This window comes from Mus musculus, chromosome X, assembly GCF_000001635.26.
Source record: "Mus musculus strain C57BL/6J chromosome X, GRCm38.p6 C57BL/6J".
NCBI classification, from domain to species: Eukaryota; Metazoa; Chordata; class Mammalia; order Rodentia; family Muridae; genus Mus; species Mus musculus.
This window is the reverse complement of record NC_000086.7, coordinates 96,078,045-96,098,451: the sequence shown is the minus strand read 5'-3', so window position 1 is coordinate 96,098,451 and position 20,407 is coordinate 96,078,045. Positions and strand designations below refer to the sequence as shown.

General features: G+C 42.3%; 1 protein-coding gene across 1 annotated transcript in view; it reads right to left on the bottom strand.

Moving 5' to 3' along the window:
* Positions 1 to 2,407, bottom strand: part of Msn (moesin) — a 72,509-nt gene extending 70,102 nt beyond the window's left edge. The window contains exon 1 of the mRNA NM_010833.2: positions 2,209 to 2,407. Within this exon, the coding sequence (NP_034963.2) occupies positions 2,209 to 2,220 (12 nt within the window). The 5' untranslated portion in view covers positions 2,221 to 2,407. The remainder of the gene's footprint in view (positions 1 to 2,208) is intronic.
* Between the last annotated feature and the right edge of the window lie 18,000 nt (positions 2,408 to 20,407).

The following is a 20,407-nucleotide window of genomic DNA, read 5'->3' as shown; positions in this document are numbered from 1 at the left end:
CACTGAGATCAGAACTTGTGAGAGTGCCTTGTTGGGCAATCTCTCCAGCACCAGGAAAAGCATTTTAAATAGAAATTCTCTTCTCTCCAGAAGGGATAGATGGGCTGGTCACAGGGGAGCCTGTGATCTTAGCACTCAGAGGGCTCTGTTGAGATGGCTAGGAGCTGGAGACCAACCTCTGCTACAACAGTATAGGACCTTGTCTTGAAAAACATCAAAGACCAGACTTTGGGAACTAGCAACCAGAGACAGTCCAAAAAAGGTGTATTTCAACATATTTAAAGTAGGCTGCCTGCTAGAACAAATTAGCTTTAACAGCGAAACTGACTTTCTCTAACACAAACGAAGAAATCTGATTTTACACTACTATTTCGTATCTTTCATAATTTAGAAATGGTTGAGTACACGGTACAGAAGGAGTGGAAGCCGGGTTTAGTGGTGGCTACAATCCCTGCACTTGAGAAGAACTACTTCCAAAAGAGTTTTTAAGTATATCTCAGGCTACAATGTGAGTTCAAACCAGCCTTGGCTAGAATCAAACCCTCTATCAAAACAAATGAACAAGCCAGGCATGATGGCTCAAGCCTGTAATCTCAGCACTGTGGAGGCTGAAGCAGGAAGACTGGCAAAAAAAAAAAAAAAAAAAATCTGAAAGCCACCTACATTACATCGGGAGTCCCATGCCAGCCTAGGTTATAGGGTAAGATCCTGCCCAAGTAAAAAGCCCCGAAATGGAATACATGTGATAAGAAAACAGAAGGGAAGACAACTGAGGGGAGGAAGGAAACCTGCCTGCCGAACGGAAGTCTTGGGGTGAAGGAGGCGACAGGAGGGCAGTGGAGGAGGGGAGCAAATTGTAATTTCACATATGTATATACTTTCACAAAGTATACTTTTATATAAGACCAGGAGACTCTCTCAAAAAATAAAAAATAAAAAAAAGAAAAGAACCCCCCCAAAAAAAAACCCCACCTTGGTATTTCTTAAGAACAGAGTTCTGAGAAGGCAAGGACGATTAGGCAGTGTAGCTAGAATACAGTAAGGGTAGCAAGGAAACTTCAATATAGACACAAAGACCTCCTGTATCTATTCACTCTCCTCTCTTCCGAGGCACCCTCATCCCTTCTCCAGCATCCTAGTCACTGTCTCAGTTCTACCAGGCTCAGGCAGTACTAGAGAGATGGGTAGGCTAGCAATATACAACATGGGAGCCCAGCAAGCCCCATTACCTAAGAAACATAATTCACGGTGGTCATAGGGCCTTCATGAGCAAGGACCTGGCGTGACTTGCACAAAAGCAAGCAGAGCTCATTAGTCAAGCACATACCCCTCCCCCACCCCTCCCTACTGGGCATCCGGCCCCCCTAGGCCTCACTCCCTGGAGGCTTCTGCGAGCAACAGCCAGTGGGGTGGAGACCAGATCTCAAATCAACCACCACACTAGATAGGTGTGGCCCCCACAGGAGAAAACCTATACCTCACAAAACGGTCCTGAGGGGATAGAGAGGCACTATGTCTGACAGGGATTTAATAGAGGAAGAGAAACCTGCCCTGTCTTCCAGTGGGTTGTGTGGGCCCCTCCACAGACTTGTGCCTAATGAAGTGTTTGTACCCCTGGGTAAAGTAACCCAGTTGATGAGACCCTTCACAAATCTTCATTTCCCTGGGGAAAGCAGTTGGGGCTAAGACGCGGTGGAAGGGGACAGAGCAGAAGTGGGGTAGAAGAGGGGCGGTTATGGGAAAGGTGGATGGGTGTGCGGGATCCGCCCTGGGCAACTTCCTCTCTCCTCCCCGCTTCTCTGTAAGCTTGGGGGCTCTTCTGAGACAGTGATAGCTTTGCTACAGAAAGGCGCCAATTCCTGGGCCGGGGAAATGTTCTCAAAAGTAAAGTCGTTTCCCCAGTTCCCAACGACCCTTTAGAATAGGGGATTGATCCAGTCCCTCAAAGAGTTTCCACTGTCTCATCCCAGAGGCGGGGAACTGGAACCCGAGAAAGGCTGGCTCCTCCTTATCCACACTTCTAGTTTGTACACCCTGTCACCCTCTAGAGCGCTCAAATTAGGGCTCCACTATCTTCTCCTTCCTAGGGCCTTAGTGGACAGCCCAGCATCCCCGGCAGGCCTGTGAGCAACCAAGCCCGAAGCCATAAAGTGGCAAGGGTCAAGCTTGGAGCCCCCAGGGCCGACCGCGCTAGTTGTCGGCACTCACCGTCTTCGGCATGGTGGCGGCAAGGGCAGAGGAGTTGGTGAAGTTTGGCTGGAAACTGTCGGGCTGCTCTGAGCGCGCAGTACACTTCGGCAAGGACTCCGGAGAACCGGGTGCTCAGATTGGGTCCCACTCTAGCGTTGGGCGACTGCTCCGCTTCCTGCTAACGGGCCACGACTTTACAAACCCCACCCAGGAAAGAGCCGCCCCCGTTGCGCTGCTCGCTCCTTTATGTGGCCGGGCTTCCGCGCCTCTCCCCGCCCTCCCGCCAGCCTGCCCGCGGCTTCGGGCATCGCCCCGCCCAGCCCGGCCCAGCCCAGAGAGGCTACTCTGGCCACGTGGGGGGCCAGGCTCGGGGCCAAAACTCCCCAAGGACTCCCACTCCCCACTAGTGCCCACTCTGCCCCCTCCCACCTTTCCTCACTGCCCCCCTCCCTCCAAGTTTCGACCATCTGACTCCGCCCCCAGTCTGAGCCAGAGCTTGACTGGGGGGCCACACCCTAGCAGATGCTTTTCAGCCCTGAACCATGAGTTACCAATGTTGGGAACCCGTTGCCTAGTAGAACTGCTGAGTTCCCTCTCTAGGAAGCCTTGTTGGTTAGAAAGTTCCCGCTTGTGGACATTTGAACTCCTCTTTTTCTCTGTGACCTCCAATCATGCCACACCTAAGTTCCCTGGGACCACAACAAATCCTCTGCTGTCCATAGCAGCTCCTGAGAGTTCTGCTACTCCTCAGGAAACTTCTGGGCTAAACTTCAGCTCCTCCTCAACAGTTCACTCCCTTCTAGAGGACTCATTTAACCTGTGACATTTCCTTCGACCTTGTATTTATTTGTTTGTTTGTTTGTTTGTTTGTTTATTATTTATTTATTTCATTTTCTCCAGAACTGGGATCCTTTTCCAATTATCTGTCTTCTATGTTCACTTTCAGTCCTCCAATTCCCACTCTCCTCACATCAGTGTCTTGGTCTTTTCCTTAGTCCTTCCCCAACATTTTGGATTTGTTTTGTCTGTCACCAGAGCTGGCTCTAAACTCATTATTTAGCTTAGGTTTGTCTTGAACTCTCAGTTCTAAGACACTGGCTTAGGTTTGTCTTGAACTCATAATCCTACTACCTCAACTAGATTGCAGATGTCTGACACCGGTTCTATACATTCACTTGCTTTGACACAGCGCACTAACAGCAGCCAGTTGACTTGCATTCCCAGTCCTCCTGTTTCTACCACCTTAGTGCTCAGACAATACCAGGCAGACATTCACTTTTTGATAAGAGTATAAGACTCTCGGGTGATATATGCCCTCCAGTTCTGGCAACTGTGCAGGAGCATGGGTTGTGTGTCTTTCATGAAGTAAATTACCATATACCTCAGTGATGGAGAGTCAAACACAGAATAGTGGAAAGGACACCTCAACACTCACCAGGCTTCAGATCATTGTTTCATCATGAACTCAGCCTGTGTCCTCTGCACTTTCTTGGGTAATTCCCTTCCCCCCTCTAGTATTGAGTTTCCCCTTCCTTAACAATGACCAAACTACAGGGTTTCCAAGGTTCTTTCCCATCCAAACATTACAAAAAGAGGAGAAAGAAGTAGCCTATTCAGTAGCCTACAACATAAAGGTTGTATAAAGTCTTGCATTTACACTCATGAGCCAACATGCCTCTATTTCTGTCACTGATACCGCAGTTCATTGACAGGTGGGGGGGGGAAAAAGAACGTTCTCTGTCAAAACCCAAGTATTTGCCTCAAGGAAAAATAGCACCTTTCAGAAGACTTCAGTAGCAGGAGTAGACATGGTAGCCAATCAATCCTTGATACTGCCATGGCCCATGGACCCTCCACCCAATTCAACCTCCCAAATTTAAAGGAACTCACTGATTTCTTCATTCATGTTCACCTAGAGCCTAAAAGATCTTGGCACTAAAATAAATACCTAAAATAAGTCCACTGCAGACTAGTTCAACTTTCTGGAACGTGGAAATCCCCAGTATGTAATTCCCTAACCCCTATGTGTGTGTGCACATCCCCAGCCATGCCACATCCTCCCGTTTACTCCCTGCAATCACATGCAGAAAGGAAAGCTGGGTAGCATGTTAAGGAGCTGAGCAAACCACTAAAAAGCTAAGGGAGGCATAGGAAGCCAAGTGGAGAGAAAAGGATGCCCTAGGGTGTGGGAAAGTAGAAGAGTGAAGGAAGTAGGAGGCTTAGACCTAGAGAATGAGAGATTGCAAATAGTAAAAGTACCAAAAAATGATGGTTAAAATCAGGGCGAGGTGGGGGGAGAACCAGTGAAGTAATACCCCACCTTCCCACTTCACCACACAGAAGCTGCTTAAAGTAGCAATGGTTACTGTGGTCAAGCAACTGGATATTACTGGGATGTTAGACTTGAAATAGTCTATCTTCAGTGCAAAGCAGAGGCAGCTGTGGTGTTTTGCTGTTCTTCACTATAGACAGGGATATTATTCATCTTATTCCTGCCTTTTTGTATGCCATTCCATGTTTACATGATCGATACTTCTATTCTATCCCCCCATCCAACCTCTTATTATGGTCATATGTGATCTGACCATATTAATCCCTACAATTAAGTTTAGAAATGATCTGGCTTATGCCAGTCTGTGAGGAGAAAAAGACATAGAAATAAAGTCTGGACATCCACACATAGATTGGCTCCCTTGGGGGGAATAGGGAACATGAACAGATTTGGGATTTTTAGATGTGCTAAATTCCTAACATTCAAGGAATGCTAGGCAAGTGTGTTATTAAACAGTAAAGCAAGGTAGGGTCACGAGGAGGAACATTCTAGATCCAGTGTCCAAGAAAGCTGGAGACATCACGGTGAAGGGACGGGAGATTGAGCAAGGAGATTTAGGGGCTGGAGAGTTGGGTCCATTGGTAAACTTATTACACAATAAGCATGAGGGCTTGACTTCGAATGTCACCATCCACCTAAAAGACTGGCAAGGAGGTATATGAGGATAAGGATGGGACAGAGACAAGTAGATTCCAGAAGCTTTTGGCCAGCCAACCAACCTGGAGACTTAGTGAGCTCCAGGATCAGCAAGAAATCTTGTGGTAGACTTTAGCATGAATCAGCCTGGCTAGTCTAGCTAAAAAAACTTATCACAGTTCCATGGTTCTGATCACCAAAATTTGCACTTATACTATTGCAATGTCTCCTTCCCTACATTCAACCTCACCCATTTCCCTGCCTCTTTTCCTTCACTCTTCAACCTTCCTCCACTGTTTGGCATCCTTTTCCACTCCACTTGGATTCCTATGCCTCCCTTTTAAAGTAGTTTGCTCAGCTCCTTGACATGTTAGCCAGATGTTCTTTGTGCATGTATTTAAGGGGAGTAGATGAGTGGATGTGGTGTGTGTACGTGTGCACATTCTGAAGCTAGCCATTCTAAAAGAATAGACAGCTGTCACTCCAACAGATCAAGTTCAACCTATGACACAATGTGGCTGAGAGCATAAATCAAAGTCACAGGGAACTCTTTTCTTGGAAAGAAATAACCAGAGTTTGAGTAAGAGCAGAGAAAATGTTACCTCCCATATAATGAGTGTTAGGGACTCACAGGTCACAAAAGACTTTTCAGTGTTAAGAATGAGGACACTGAGAGTCTGGGAAATGAAGTACTTTTTGGAAAGTCACATGTTTTCTTAATAATAAGAAGCTGGGCCTGGGTCCTGTGAGTCTATGTCCAGTCCACTTTCTTTCCACCAGTCTAAACACATGGCCTCAGTCCCAGGCTGTGACAGGCACACTCAAGGGGGGGGGTGCATTTTATGACTCCTCTCACCATAGCACCTAATGGGCAGCCTGGAAGCTGGGGATGGCGGATGGGTAATGAACAGCAGTGACGAGGCATCTTGCCAGCACCAAGTGCCCGGGGATATTTATTATTAATCACACTAATGGACGACAGGGAGGGGAGGGAGGGTTTCTTCCTGGCCTTTCCTCACATAAAGTTGTTAGCATTTCAGGATCTTCCTCCAGCCAGGAGATCAATTCCATTTGAACCAGTGTCCTCTTAGAATATGAAATGAGTCCTGCCAACAGGGACTCCCAGTCTAGTCAGTAGATCCCAGCTCTGTCCCCAAAGACACATGTGACCAGTCTGCATGATGGCTTGTGTTCCCTCCACAAAGCATGCATGCTTCACACCTGACACTTCTAGAAGGATATGTCCCATCCCTCCCTCCTGCTGTGTGTCCCACAGTGCAGGCTACCTCTTAGAGGACAGGCTCTGTGAAGTGTGCTCACCCTCATCCTCCCTAGCAGCTCTCTACCCCTTAGTGGTTTTGCTCTTAGCACCGTCTTGTATGTGCACAGTATCGTCTTGTTTAATACTCCTCTGTTTGACCATCTCCATTGGTCAGCAAATTGGGCTCTGCTGCTGTGTGTCTGTCTTCTACAGCTTCCTCCCTCCCATGTCTCCCAACAATACCTGAGGTCCACCCTTACTAACCGGTTTGGATTGTGAAGACAGGTGCCTCCATGGTCATCTTGCCTTTAGGCTGCCCTGCCCTGCCCTTGTAGTCCTCCCTGTAGTTAACATGGTGATCTTCAGAAATGGCAACTTTGACCTGTCCTAGGAGTTGGCAGGTATCCTGCCTCATAATGCACACACTTCACTTCCCTTCCCAGCCTTTTCTTCCTCCAGCTCCCTGACACAGGCCTTACCCTTCAGCCAGGCTACTCTGGCCACAGGCAGTGTTGGCCCTCTTGCCCCTGGGCCACCTGGGCCTCACCTCCATGAAGCCCTCCCCCAGTCTCTACACCCTCCTTGTGTTCTCTGCTTCCCCTTAGCTCCTATAGCATCCACAATCAGTTCACAGTGCTCATCAGGTCTCCCCTCCACATTGGCTTTGTCTAGTGGACTGCTGCTATTTTTCTTCTTTCTCTCTATTCCAGGAGAACACCTATTCTTATTTTTAGTCCTGCAGGTTTATCAGCATGTATTGTGTCTTGGTCTACTAAGGGCAAAAGTTGTGGTGTTGATGGTATAATGGTTAGTGTGGCCGCCTTCTAAAGGCAAAGTTCCCCTTTTACTTCCTCGGCTTCTCCTGTTAGGGGACAAGACCAATGGAACAGATTCTCCTGTTTCCTTGTTACTTTCTCAATTCATAACAACAAAAAAAGCTCAAAAACTGTCCAGCTTAGTTGTTCGTGTACTTTACAGGAACATTCTACTGTTGTGCACAGAGGCATTTACAAGGTCATTCACTACAATACTGTAATAATTAGATAAAACAATCTGAATGTCAATCATTAGCAGGTTTCTAAACACATTATTATAATTCTGAAAATGTACCTCAGTAGTAGAATACAAAAAATAGTATATCAATTCAAAAGATTCAGCATTTTGAAAAACACAAGCTATCATAAAATGAACTTTGGGTCTTTTATTAAGTCACAGAACAATAATAATGATATGATACCATTTATGAATTATACATGTTTATAAGTCTCCAGTGAAGGAGAAAGACAAATAGCAAGCTAATAACAATAGTTATCTCTGGAAACAGCAGAAGTATTGAGAAGAATAAGCAGGCTGGAGAGATGGTTCTGTGGTTAAGAGCTCATACTGTTCTTCCAGGGAAGCTGAGTTTGGTTCCCAGAATCCATATTGGGCATCACACAACCACGTATAACTAAGGTTCCAGGAGATTGAAATCCTTCTCCTGACTTCTGCAGATTCTGCACTACACACACAGATACACAAACACACACACAGAAAGAGAGAGAGAATTTAAAAAGTAAAAATAAAACATTTTTAAAGAAAGGGAGAACTGTTACTTCTTGAAGTATACACTTTATACTGATTTTTTTCAATTACCATAAATTACTGTGGTTAGGGGAAGGGAGAAGTAGGACATGGTATTCTTTTGTTGTTATTTGTTTGTTTTCAACAAGGTCTAATTTTTTGTTGAGAGATACTGGAGGTAGATGGTGGGAACCAAACCTAGGTCCTCAGGAAGAGTGCTATATATTCTTAACCTCTGATTCACTTCTCCAGCCCCTGGAATACTGTAATTCTTCTGAAGCTCTGATTAGTCTTGAATTTGCTGTGTAGATCAGACTAACCTTGAGCTTAAAGTGCTCCTACTGCCTCTGCCTCATAAGTGCTAGAATTACATGAGTGCACCCCAGAGTCCAGTGTAAATGACCTTTAACATAATATATAAAACAATCTGGACATAGTCTCATGTGCATAATCTTAGCACTTAGAAGGGTAAGGCCAGAGGATTGTAGTGGATGTGAAGACATCCTGGGCTAATAAAGTATTCCAGGCCATCCTGGGTTGTAAGATTTTGTCATAAAAGAAAAGAAGGTTGGGGAGATTGCTTAGTGTTTAAGAGCATTTGCTGTTCTTTTGGAGGACCCTGGTTTAGTTCCCAGTACCTGTGGGTTGCCTCACAAAAGCCTGTAACTCCAATTCCCAAGGTAACTCCTTCTGGGACTTGAAGGGCACCAACATGTACATAGAGCACACATACATTGAGGTTTTAAAAGGGAGTTTGGCTGTAATTTAGTTGGTAAGATGCTTGGTTACTTAGCATACATAAATCTCTGGGTTTGGTCCCAGACACAGCATAAATGGGGTGTGGTGGCACAGGACTGTGCCAGGAAGACCCAAAGGTAACTATTCTCTGACCTTTGAACATGTATTTTGACATGTCCGTGTACTCACACACAAACATGCACACACACACACACAATTTAATTTTAAATTAAAAAAAATTGAAAGATAGCTTTGGCTATATTGAGATAAGACTGGACTACATGACACCTTGTCTCTAAACTAAACTAAACAAAATGAAATGGGCCAGCCATATGGCTCAGTGAATAAAGGTGTTTGACGTGCAAGCCTGCCAATCTGAGTTCAATCCTCGAATCCACATAAAAGTGAATGGAGATGATTTATTTCATATTTTCTTGCATAATGATTGATGTGAGTGGCCCAGCCCATGGTGGGTGGTACTGTCCCTGGGCAGGTTGGATGAGGTTGTACTAGAAAGGTAGTAAAGAAATCCACAATGAGCAAATAAGTAAGCAGCATTCCTCCATGACCTCTGCTTAGTCTCTGCCTCCAGGTTTCTGCCCTGAGCTCATGATAGACTGTAAGTCATAAGCTGAACTAAACCCTTTCCTTCACCACATCGTTTCTGGGCAATGTTTTGTTTGTTACAGCAACAGGAAGCAAACTAGGACACCATCAGTGTTGGAATTTTGGCTGGCTTGATCCTGTGCAGGTAACTACAGCTATTGTGATTCCATGATTGCAATAGCAATGTCATGTCCACAAGACAGCATTTCACAGAACTCTTCCCCATCCTCCTTCTTCCATTCTTTCTGCCTCTGCTTCCTTCATGGTCTCTAAGCCTTGGTGGAACACTGGCAAAGATGGCCCATTTAGGGATGACCACTCAGTCTCTTCTTGGCACATTAATTGTTGCCCACTGCAAAAAGAGGCTTCTCTAACTAAATGTTTGTAGAGCCCAAGTCTACCTGTATTTAGAAGCAAATTTGACAACATGACCATTAGGAAAATAACAGTAGGGAAGAAGATGTTCTGCCCTAAAATCTACAACCTTTCCAGACATAGGCTTTCAACCAGGATTACAGTGCTATGCATGAATTCATTTCTGTATAACAGCCCTCAAATTCAATCAGAAGTCTGCTGATATATTTTCTATCCTGGCAACCTATATGACATAGTAACCTCTTAGCACTATGAAATCTAGCCAGAAAAAAAGGAGAGAGAGAGAGAGAGAGAGAGAGAGAGAGAGAGAGAGAGAGAGAGAGTTCCTATTCAGTTTGAGACTGGCATCTCATTTCTGATAACCAAAGTGTGTAGACAGTGTTTCATTGTGTAGCTCAGACTGGTCTCAAACCTATGATCTTCTGGCCTCCATTTCAACAATGCTGGGACTAGAAGTATGAAAAGTATGTTGAAAACGATAAAGACCTTTCACATGGAAAATGGTGATCATAGCTGTGTGTATTGCAGGTATAATCATTAGTACTTAGATATATCTCCCTTTGGTCACATGTATTGTCCATAGGCTCCTGGGCTTCTCAGGATTTGTTTGTATATTTGTTTGCATGTGTGCTTTTGGGCCTACTATGTAATTCCTACATATTTCTACTATGTGCAGTGTTCTCTTCCATGGCTCACGTTTACTTTTTCTCATTCCTTGGACCATGGCCTTGAGCTAGAAAACATTCTAGTTTTCAGCTAAGATGTGCAGATAAAAACATTACTAACTTTATATTGAGGGCTTTCCAGCACATCAGACAAGGTGCTGCATATGTGAAATGCCAGATATTATGGAGCCCAAAGCAAGAGAATCATGAGACCAAGGCCAATCTGGGCTACACTATGAGACCCAAGAAAGAAAGAAAGAGAGAGAGAGAGAGAGAGAGAGAGAGAGAGAGAGAGAGAGAGAGAAGAGGGAAGAGAAGAGAAGAGAAGAGAAGAGAAGAGAAGAGAAGAGAAGAGAAGAGAAGAAATATTTCCCTTTTCTTCTCACTATGTCAACAGAGCATTGTTCTCTCTTCAGCTTAGCCATATGTACATGTAGCTGTGAGTCCATGTGTGGCTGTCTAGGTGAAAAAAATGGAGAGTTCCCTTCCACAGTTGACTTGAATCACCGTGTATTTCTGAGCTTGCCTAGTGACTTTAAAGCATGTGGTTCTGGCAGTGTAATGATGCAGGAGAAATACCAGTCCTCTAATTTCCCCCTCAGATAGAGACCACTCCCAACTAACTACTCAGCTTACCTTTCTCCAAAAATTTGTGTTTTGGGGAGTCTAACAGGCCTGACTCTACTCTCATCATGACAAGAAAGAATTTAATGTTCACCCTATAATGAATTGACTTATACCTGTCCAGCCTTTAATCTTACATATCAGAATGTTTAAAAAGGGAGAAAACATCCCATGTATGGAATGATTGTCTGGAGACTATATACCCATATATATACCCATAAAACCAGCAATTGAGAGAAAGAGGCAGAGAGATCAGAAATTCAGAGCTAGAATGGGCCATGTCATGAGTGCCAGCCCCTCTTGGGGCTACATGATACTCTGTCTCCAAACAAAAGGAACAACAATAAAAAAATCACACTAATTTGATTTTGAGATTTTATTATATCTCCTTTTGATATGGTTTCTCACATTATAGCCCAGTTAGCCAGAAACTAACTATGTATAGAAGTCTAGCTTACAGCTCACAATAAGATATCTGCCTCAGTCTGGAAAATGTTAGGACTACAAGATCACCCTGTTCAGGTTACAGTCCTATTTTATACATGAGGAAACTAAGGCTAAGAGAGGTGAATGAATTTTCTCAGGGAAGGGGGACTGGTCTACGTTTTTAAGCCAGTGTTCTCTGCAATAAAGATCAAGTGAGTTCCTTAAAATGATGAAAAGCCTTGTAATTCTATTGTACTGACAATAGCTTAAAACAGAAACTAAAAGATTTAGGGAGATGGAGAAAGCTACAGAGGTTTGCTAGTGGGCTTTTCTATTAAGATACAACTACATGTTTAACATGGCTAGAAGCAGAATCTGAGGCCCAGGAAGGAGTCCCTGGGCTTCTCTTGTATAGCAGATGCTCGGGAAATGGAGAAGCTATTGTTCCTACTGCAGCATGTTGTCTGGATACCAACAAAAGCTCCCAAAGGGAAGGACTGTAGCTTGCTTTTTCTTTTCATCTTCTAGAAGCTTGTCTAGTGCCAGGCCTCCTGATTGATGATGCTTGCAACAGAGATGAGATCATCTTGACTCCCTGGCCAAAGCCTCTGTCTAGATCCACCCACACTGCAGAGCTGTGCCCCTAAGCCACAACTGTATTAATTAGCTTTCTGGGGCTCCAGTGTTTTAGTTGTCTTCATTTTTCAGTGGATTAGATCAACACAGAACGCCCTGGGGGTCACAGACTAGTTTTTTGGCCTAGAGGAGTTACATGCTATCCTCAGAGCTCTGGCATTATAGATTGTACTGGGGATGCACTCACCACACCCACTCCTTCATCAGCACATTTACTCTTTAATTTTTTTTGTATGTTTTGTCTTTGTTTGTGATAGGAGCTTATACTGTAGTTGCCCTGGAACTTACTATGTAGCCTAGGCTAGCCTCTAACTCATGCCAGTCTTTCTACTTCCGTCATTAGAGTGCTAAAATTGTAGGCAACAGCTACGATGTCTAGCTAACAGATTTACTCTTGCAAAAATTTCAGACACCTGAGTTTTCCCACTTCCTAGGTAAGACTGGATGTGGACAGCTTCTACTTTTTTATACCTTCCTAGCTACCTCCTTTTCTTCTTATTTCAACTTAAATACCATATTTTTTTTTTTTTTTGCTGATTCTGGTTTTGCTTTTTGAGATAGAGTTTCATTTAGTATTGGCCAACTTTGAAATCTACCAGTAGCCAAGGAGTTCCTGATCCTTCTACCTCTACCTCCCAGGTACTAGCATTACATGTATTGGCTATCCCATAAGCCACCAGAACTTGCTCATTAATTTTCAAATAGAATTTCTCTCTTCACTAAAGAAAAAAATTAAGTATAATATAGAAAGTTCCACTTCTGGCACTTATTATTTTTGTTGTTGTTTTGAGACTATATAACCCCAGTTCCCTATCCTGTAACTCACTATGTAGACTATGCTATTTTGGAATCTATGACAAGCCTCCTGTGCCAGTTTTCTGAGTGCTAGGAATACAAAAGTGAGCCAAAATACTTGTTTGTGATGCTTAGTAGAGTTCTCCTAATGTATTTCAGTTATATATTTATTTGTTTAATAGCCATTTCTGAGACATAGGTAATATAATGCTATTTTAAAGATATTTACAGTTTCTTCATTTTTCCAAAACAATGAATATGTTACATTACATTACAAGAGGGAATTAAATTTACAGCTGAGTTTCACATACTGATGTTAACCTGAATTATCCAAAAGTACACTATATTTTCACAGAGTCTCTCCGAAAACAACATCAATATAATGCCAAAACCAGGTAAAGGCCAACAAAAAAGAAAAGTATTGGTTAATACCCTTGATTGACATAGTTTCAAAAATGTTCGGTAAAATAATTGAAAAGCAAATACAGATGTGCATAAAACATAGGAAAGTCATTCAATGAAATAAACCACATGAGTCCACTTAACAACAACAACAACAACAAATCAAATGATCATTTCAATAGATGCAGGAACCCTTTGATAAAAATCCAATATATCTTCATGATAAAAGTAATAGAAAAAATAAGGCTACAGGGAAGACACCTCAACATAATCAAAGCTATGTAGCAGAAATTCACAGTCAACATCATCCTAAATGGATAAGAACTTGAAGCCACCCCACTAAAATCAAGAACAAGATAGGCTGACCACTGTCTCCACTCCTTCTTAATGTGCTCAAATCACTAGCTGGAGCAATATGGCAAGAGAATGAACTAAAAGGGATACAAACAGGAAAAGAATGAGTCAAAATATCCCTATTTGGAGATGACATGATATTATAAGAGATCATCCCCCTAAAATTATCTGAAAAGTTCTGGGAATAGTCAACAATTTCAGTAATATAGCAAGATTCAGAACCAACTTGCAAAAATCAATAGTTTTTCTATATACACAGTCCTATTGACAAAAGCCTCAAAGAAAATAAAATGAATAATCCTAACCAAGGAAGTGAAGCACGTCTACAATGAAAACTTTGAACTTTTGAAGAAAGAGACCGAGAAAGACACTAGAAAATCAAAAGACATTCCATGCTCATGGATTAATAGAATCAACATTGTGAAAATGATTATTCTACCAAAATCCCTTTATAGACTCAGTGCAATACCAATCAAAATTCCTATCTCATTCTCTACAGAAACAGAAAAATAAAACCTAAAATTCATATGGAACTACAGAAGATCCCAGATAGCCAAAGAAATCCTGAATAAAAAGAATTTTACTGGAAGGATTGCAATTCCAGATCTCAAGATATATTACAGAGCCATGGTAATAAAAACAATATGGTACTGGCTCAAAAACAGACATGTGTATCAACGCAACAAAAATAAAAGACCCAGGCATGAGTACACATGACTTCAAATTTCAGCCATCTGAAATTTGACAAAGTGCTAAAAACATAAACTGAAGAAAAGAAAGTATTTTCAACAAATGGTGCTCAGAAAATTAGATGTTCACCTGAAGAGGTATAGAATTAGACCCAGATCTACTACATTATATAAAAACTAACTCCAAATAGATCATAGGCTTAACTGTAAAACTTGAAACACTGAAACTACTGTAACAGGTACTCCCCTACATGATATAAATTGGGAAATGAATTTATGAATAGGACTCCATTATTCCCAGAATGAAGGCTAATAATTGACAAGTGGTATTTCATTCATTTACAAAGCATCTGTGCAGCTAATAAAACAATCAACTGGGCTGGCAAGATGGCTTAGCAGGTAAGACTGCTCTTCCAAAGGTCCTGAGTTCAATTCCCAGCAACCACATGGTGGCTCACAACCATCCATAATGATATCTGACACCCTCTTTTGGTGTGTCTGAAGTCAGCTACAGTGTACTTATGTATAATAATAAATAAATCTCTGGTCCAGAACAACCTGGAATTAAGCAAGCAGAGTTGAGTGGGGTGACTGGAGCGATCGGGGGCCGACCGGAGCAAGCACAGATCCTAAAAAAGAATTCAATTCCCAACAACCACATGAAGGCTCACAACCATCTGTACAGCTACAGTGTACTCACATACATACAATAAAATAAATAAATAAATCTTTTAAAAAAAATCATCTGAGTGAAGAAGTCCGCACAATGGGAAGGAATCTTTACCAGCTGTCCATTTCACAGAGGACTCATAGCAAGAGTATATAAAGAACTTAAAAAAAAAAAAAACCAACAGAGTCAAAAACATAAATGACCCACTCAAAAATAGGTTTGGGATCTGAACACTGAAGAGAGTTCTAGAAGAAATAAAAATAGCTAATCAATATCGAGAAAGAGAGAGAGAGAGAGAGAGAGAGAGAGAGAGAGAGAGAGAGATTCATCTTCCCTAGCAATGGAAGAAATGCAAACCAAAACAAAAATCAAGGAAAGAACTGACAACAAATGCTGGAGAGAATGCTGGGAAAAGTGAACCCTTATTAAGTGTTAGTGGAAATGTAAACTGATTCAGCTGTTCTTAAAATCAATGTGGAGGGCTGGTGAGATGGCTCAGTGGTTAAGAGCACCGACTGCTCTTCTGAAGGTCCTGGGTTCAAATCCCAGCAACCACATGGTGGCTCACAACCATCCGTAACAAGATCTGACACCCTCTTCTGGAGTGTCTGAAGACAGATACAGTGTACACACATATAATAAAATAAAATAAAATCTTTAAAAAAAAAAGAAATGGACACATTTTTTAAAAAATCAATGTGGAGAATCATCATAGAGCTAAAAATTAAATCTACTGTATGAGTCAGCTACACCATTCATCTGCATATGCTCAAAGGACTACCCAGCCATTATTCTTGCTGCTCTATTTACAGTAGCTGCAAAATGAAAAGAACCCAAACATCCTTCAACTGATGAACAGATAATGAAAATGTGATGGGTATACATTATGGAATAAAGAAAAATGAAATCATAAAATTTGTAGGTAAATGGATAGAACAAAAAAGACCACATTTAGTGAAGTTACCTAGACACAGAAAGACAAACATTGCATGTTTTCTATCATCTGAGTGCCTTGGTACCAAATCTTTCGATTATATGTGAGTATATAATCTAGAGTAACTGTAAAAACCAGGAAAGTAAAAAGGGACCATAGGGATGGGGAGGAACAGTAGAGAGGAGAATAGCAGGGTTGTTGTAAGTCTGTATGTGTGTGTGTGTGTGTGTGTGTGTGTGTGTACATATATATATATATATATATATACACACACACACAGAGTTTAAATGAAACTTTTCCATCTCATTTGCCAATGCTCAAGAGCCAAATGCTATCTAATAAAATACCCCACACCTATCATGAGAATCCCCCTCTCTTCTTTGTCTTTTTAAAGATTTATTTATTAATTTATTATATATAAGTACACTGAAGCTGTCTTCAGACACACCAGAAGAGGGCATCAGATCACATTGCAGATGGTTGTGAGCCACCATGTGGTTGCTGGGATTTGAACTCAGAATCTTTGGAAGAGCAGTCAGTGCTCTTAACCACTGAGCCATCTCTCCAGCCCGAGAGTTCCCCTCTTGAGTTATCGGTAATGTTTGTCTAAGAGATTCCCAAAATGTTATAAACTATGCCACTGTTCTTGTTGCCACCCAGAGCTGGAAGATAAGTCCCTATTACTGAAGATATCATGCACTTCAGACACTAGACTCAGAGAGCTTGAGCTGTATCTGACCTGACCTGAAAGCTTTGTCCCTGAGGATGGATGAACACACACACACACACACACACACACACACACACACACAATCAGGATCTCACTGTGCAATTCTAATTGGCCCTCTATTTGTGGAACTCCTCTTGCCTGTTTCCCAACGTCTGAGATTATAGGTGAGCACCACCATAGCCAGCACCTTTGTTGTGTGGGTGTGACAGGATCCTAGTTCAGGTTGGCCTCCAACTCTATGTAGCTTAAGTTGACTCCTGGTCCTCCTGCTTCTACTTCCCAAATTATTTGGGGATATAGGCATGCACCACTATTCTTGTCTGTATTTAGTGGTGTTTTACAGAACCTTTGAGGGCATATGTATGGTGTATGTACTTATTCAGTCTGAGTAAGTGTTCTATTGCTGTGAAGAGACACCATAACCATAGCAACTCTCATAAAGAAAAGCATTTAACTGGGTCTTGGTTACAGTTTCAGAGGTTTAGTTCATTATCAGTATGGTGCTGGAGAAGTAGCTGAGAGTTCTACATATGGGTTGATAGACAGCAGGGAGAGATACTGGGCCTCTCTTGAACATTTGAAGCTCGAAAGACCACCTCCAATAACATACTTCCTCCAACAAAACCACACTTCCTCCAACAAGATCACACCACACAATTCCTCTAAGTAGTGCCACTCCTTAATATCCAAGCATTCAAATCTATTAGTCTATGGGGATCATCCTTATTCAGACCACCACAGTCAGTGTACTTACACATGTGAGTGTAGATGCATGTAGGTGTGTGTGTGTGTGTGTGTGTGTGTGTGTGAGAGAGAGAGAGAGAGAGAGAGAGAGAGAGAGAGAGAGAGAGAGAGAGAGAAAGACAAGATATCAGGGTAAGGCTTCCTTTTCACTCTATCCATCTTATATTGTGAGACAGGCACTCACTCATACTCACCATTTGGCTGAAGTGACTTGGCTTAGCAACAAGTTTTCCAACAATATGAACTAACCAGTACCCACCAGAGCTCCTGTCTCTAGCTGCATATGTAGCAGAAGGCCCTTGGTCTTGCAAAGATCATGTGCCCCAGTACAGGGGAATGCCAGGGCCAGGAAGAGGGAGTGGGTGGGTTGGGGAGCAGGGCAGAGGGAGGTTATAGGAGATTTTTGGGATAGCATTTGAAATGTAAATGAAGAAAATATCTAAAAATGTTTTAAAAAAAGAAACAGGTTCTCTCTCTCTTTCTCTCTCTCTCTCTCTCTCTCTCTCTCTCTCTCTCTCTCTCTCTCTCTGTGTGTGTGTATGTGTATGTGTGTGTGTGTGTGTGTGTGTGTGTGTGTGTGTATGTGTGTGTGTGTGTGTGTTAAAGAAAAAGAGGCCACAAACTTAAATGAGTGCAAGAGGAAACGTGTGTGGAAGACAGGTTGGAGGGCAGAAAGGGAGAAGGGAAAATAGCATATTATAGTCTCAAAAAATTAAAATATTAGAAAAACTAGGACAAGGGGACTAGAAAGATTGGTTAAGAGAGCTTACTGCTATTGCAGAAGGCCCAAGTTTGGTACCCAGAAACCACATACTGGCTCATAGCCACTTGTACCTTTAGTTTTAGGGGCCTTGACACCCTTTTCTGTATTCTCAGTGTTCCTACATGCATGTGGTACATATAAACTCAAGCAGGCACAAGCACACACAAATAAAGATAGACATATGTTTATATATATATATATATATATAATAAAATTTTAATTAAAGGACTGAATATGTGGCTCAGTTAGTGGAATGCTTGCTTAGCATGCCTAAAGCCTTTAATTTTCCAGTACTGATTTTTTTAAAAATAAAACAATAAAACAAACAGAAAAAACCAAACAGGTATGTTGAAACATACCTGTGATCCTGCACTTTGGAGGTAGAAACAAAACCATTAGTGAGTACCAAGCCAAGCAGTACCATACAAAAAGAATATACTAGAACTTGGGAGGAATTCTCTTTTTTATCATTTTATTGTATGGCGTCAACACTACGCATGCAACAGGGGACAAAAACGATAGTCTACTCATTATAAGAAAACCCTTGCTTAAGTTTCAGAGAGCTGCAAGTACTTAAAACCCATAGACTTTTGATTGCTCTAAACCAATCCAGGCCTTTATCAGGAACTGGCCACATGTTCTTATACTAGTTGCCCTGTTGCTGAAATACTCCACATTCTGGATATTCAATTATATTACCATTGCATGTTTCCTCTCAAATACCTTCACTAGTTTCTTTTTCTTCAGAATCATCAGTGATTCCCCAAGGATGAGGGGACAGTAGTAAAAGTCTTTCTGTAAATTCTGCAACATTTTTATATGTGTATAATTTTCAGTGCCGAAATGGGTCTGTCCATCCCACATCTACCCTCCCCCTCCCTATTGCCTATATGAGAGTGCTCCCCCACCCATCTACACTATCCAGCCCCACCCCTCCAGCATCCTCCTAATCTGGAGCATCCAACCTCTCTGGGACCAAGGGCATCCCCTCTGGTTGCTATCAGACAAGGCCATCCACTGCTACATTTGTATCTGGAGCCATGGATCCCTCCAGATACACTCCTTGGTTGGTGGTCTAGACTTTGGGAGAACTGAGTAGTCATGCCAGCTAATACTGTTCTTCCTATGGGGTTGCAATTCCCCCTCTGCTCCTCCAGTCCTTCTGCCAGCACCTCCACCATGTTCCCTGAGCTTAGTCTGATGGTTGGCTCCAAGCATCCGCATCTGCATTGGTCAGTTTCTGGCCAGACCTACCCAGGAACTACCACACTTGGTTCATGTCCTCAAGCACCTCTTGATCCCAGCAACAGTGCTGGGTTTGGTGTCTGCAGACATGATGTATCCCCAAGTGGGGCCGTTCCCGGTTGGCCTTCTTTCAAGACTTTTTCATTGTTTGCTTTTTATTTTTAAATTTATATATTCTTTCACATTTTCATGATTATGTGTACTTTGCTCAACATAGTGAGTTGCAAGATAGTTTGAGCTACAGTGTGAGACTCCAATTTTTCCCCAAAGCATTATCTAAGAGTTTTGGTACATGCCTTCAATCGCATCATGCCAAAGCTGAGGCAGGAGGATTACTTATTGTCCGAGACGAGCCTATACTAAATAGTGAGTTCCAAGCCAACCTGTGTTATTTATAGACACCTTTTCTCAAAAGTGGAGAATTTTTTCATTCAATTTGTATTTCTTTTGTATGGGGTACATGTACTGAGGCACACATGTGGAGGTCAGAGAACAGCTTGATGAGTTAGCTCTCTCTTCCACCATGTGAAGGATTCCTCTAGGATTATTTTACGCATTGAACAGTCTTTCTGTCCTTCTTCCAGACTTTCAAAAACTGCTGTGTGTCAGAATATATCCCAGTTTCTCGTTTCTGTTGCTATGATAAAATATCCTGACATTTTAAAAGCAACTTAGGAGAGAAGAGGTTTGTTTTAAGTTATAATTCCAACTGGCTACATCATTCCCACAGTTAGAAATGAATGCAAATATCCACCCTTAACAAACCAAGTCAAATGTAATTTCCTCCATGAGAGTACTCCACCCTCAACCCCATAGCTTACAGAAATTTCCTCCTCTCGGATACCATAATGATTTGAATGTTCACACACCCAAGAACATGATTTAGGAAAATTAAGTGGGACAAAAAGAAAGAGTACTGTGCTATGGGGACTTAGTGTGGGTTGGTTTTTCACATGAAGCTCAGAAGTAGGAGGACTCTGTTTATATAGATGTCAATAAAGACAAAAGCAAAAACTTTGAGAGACTAGT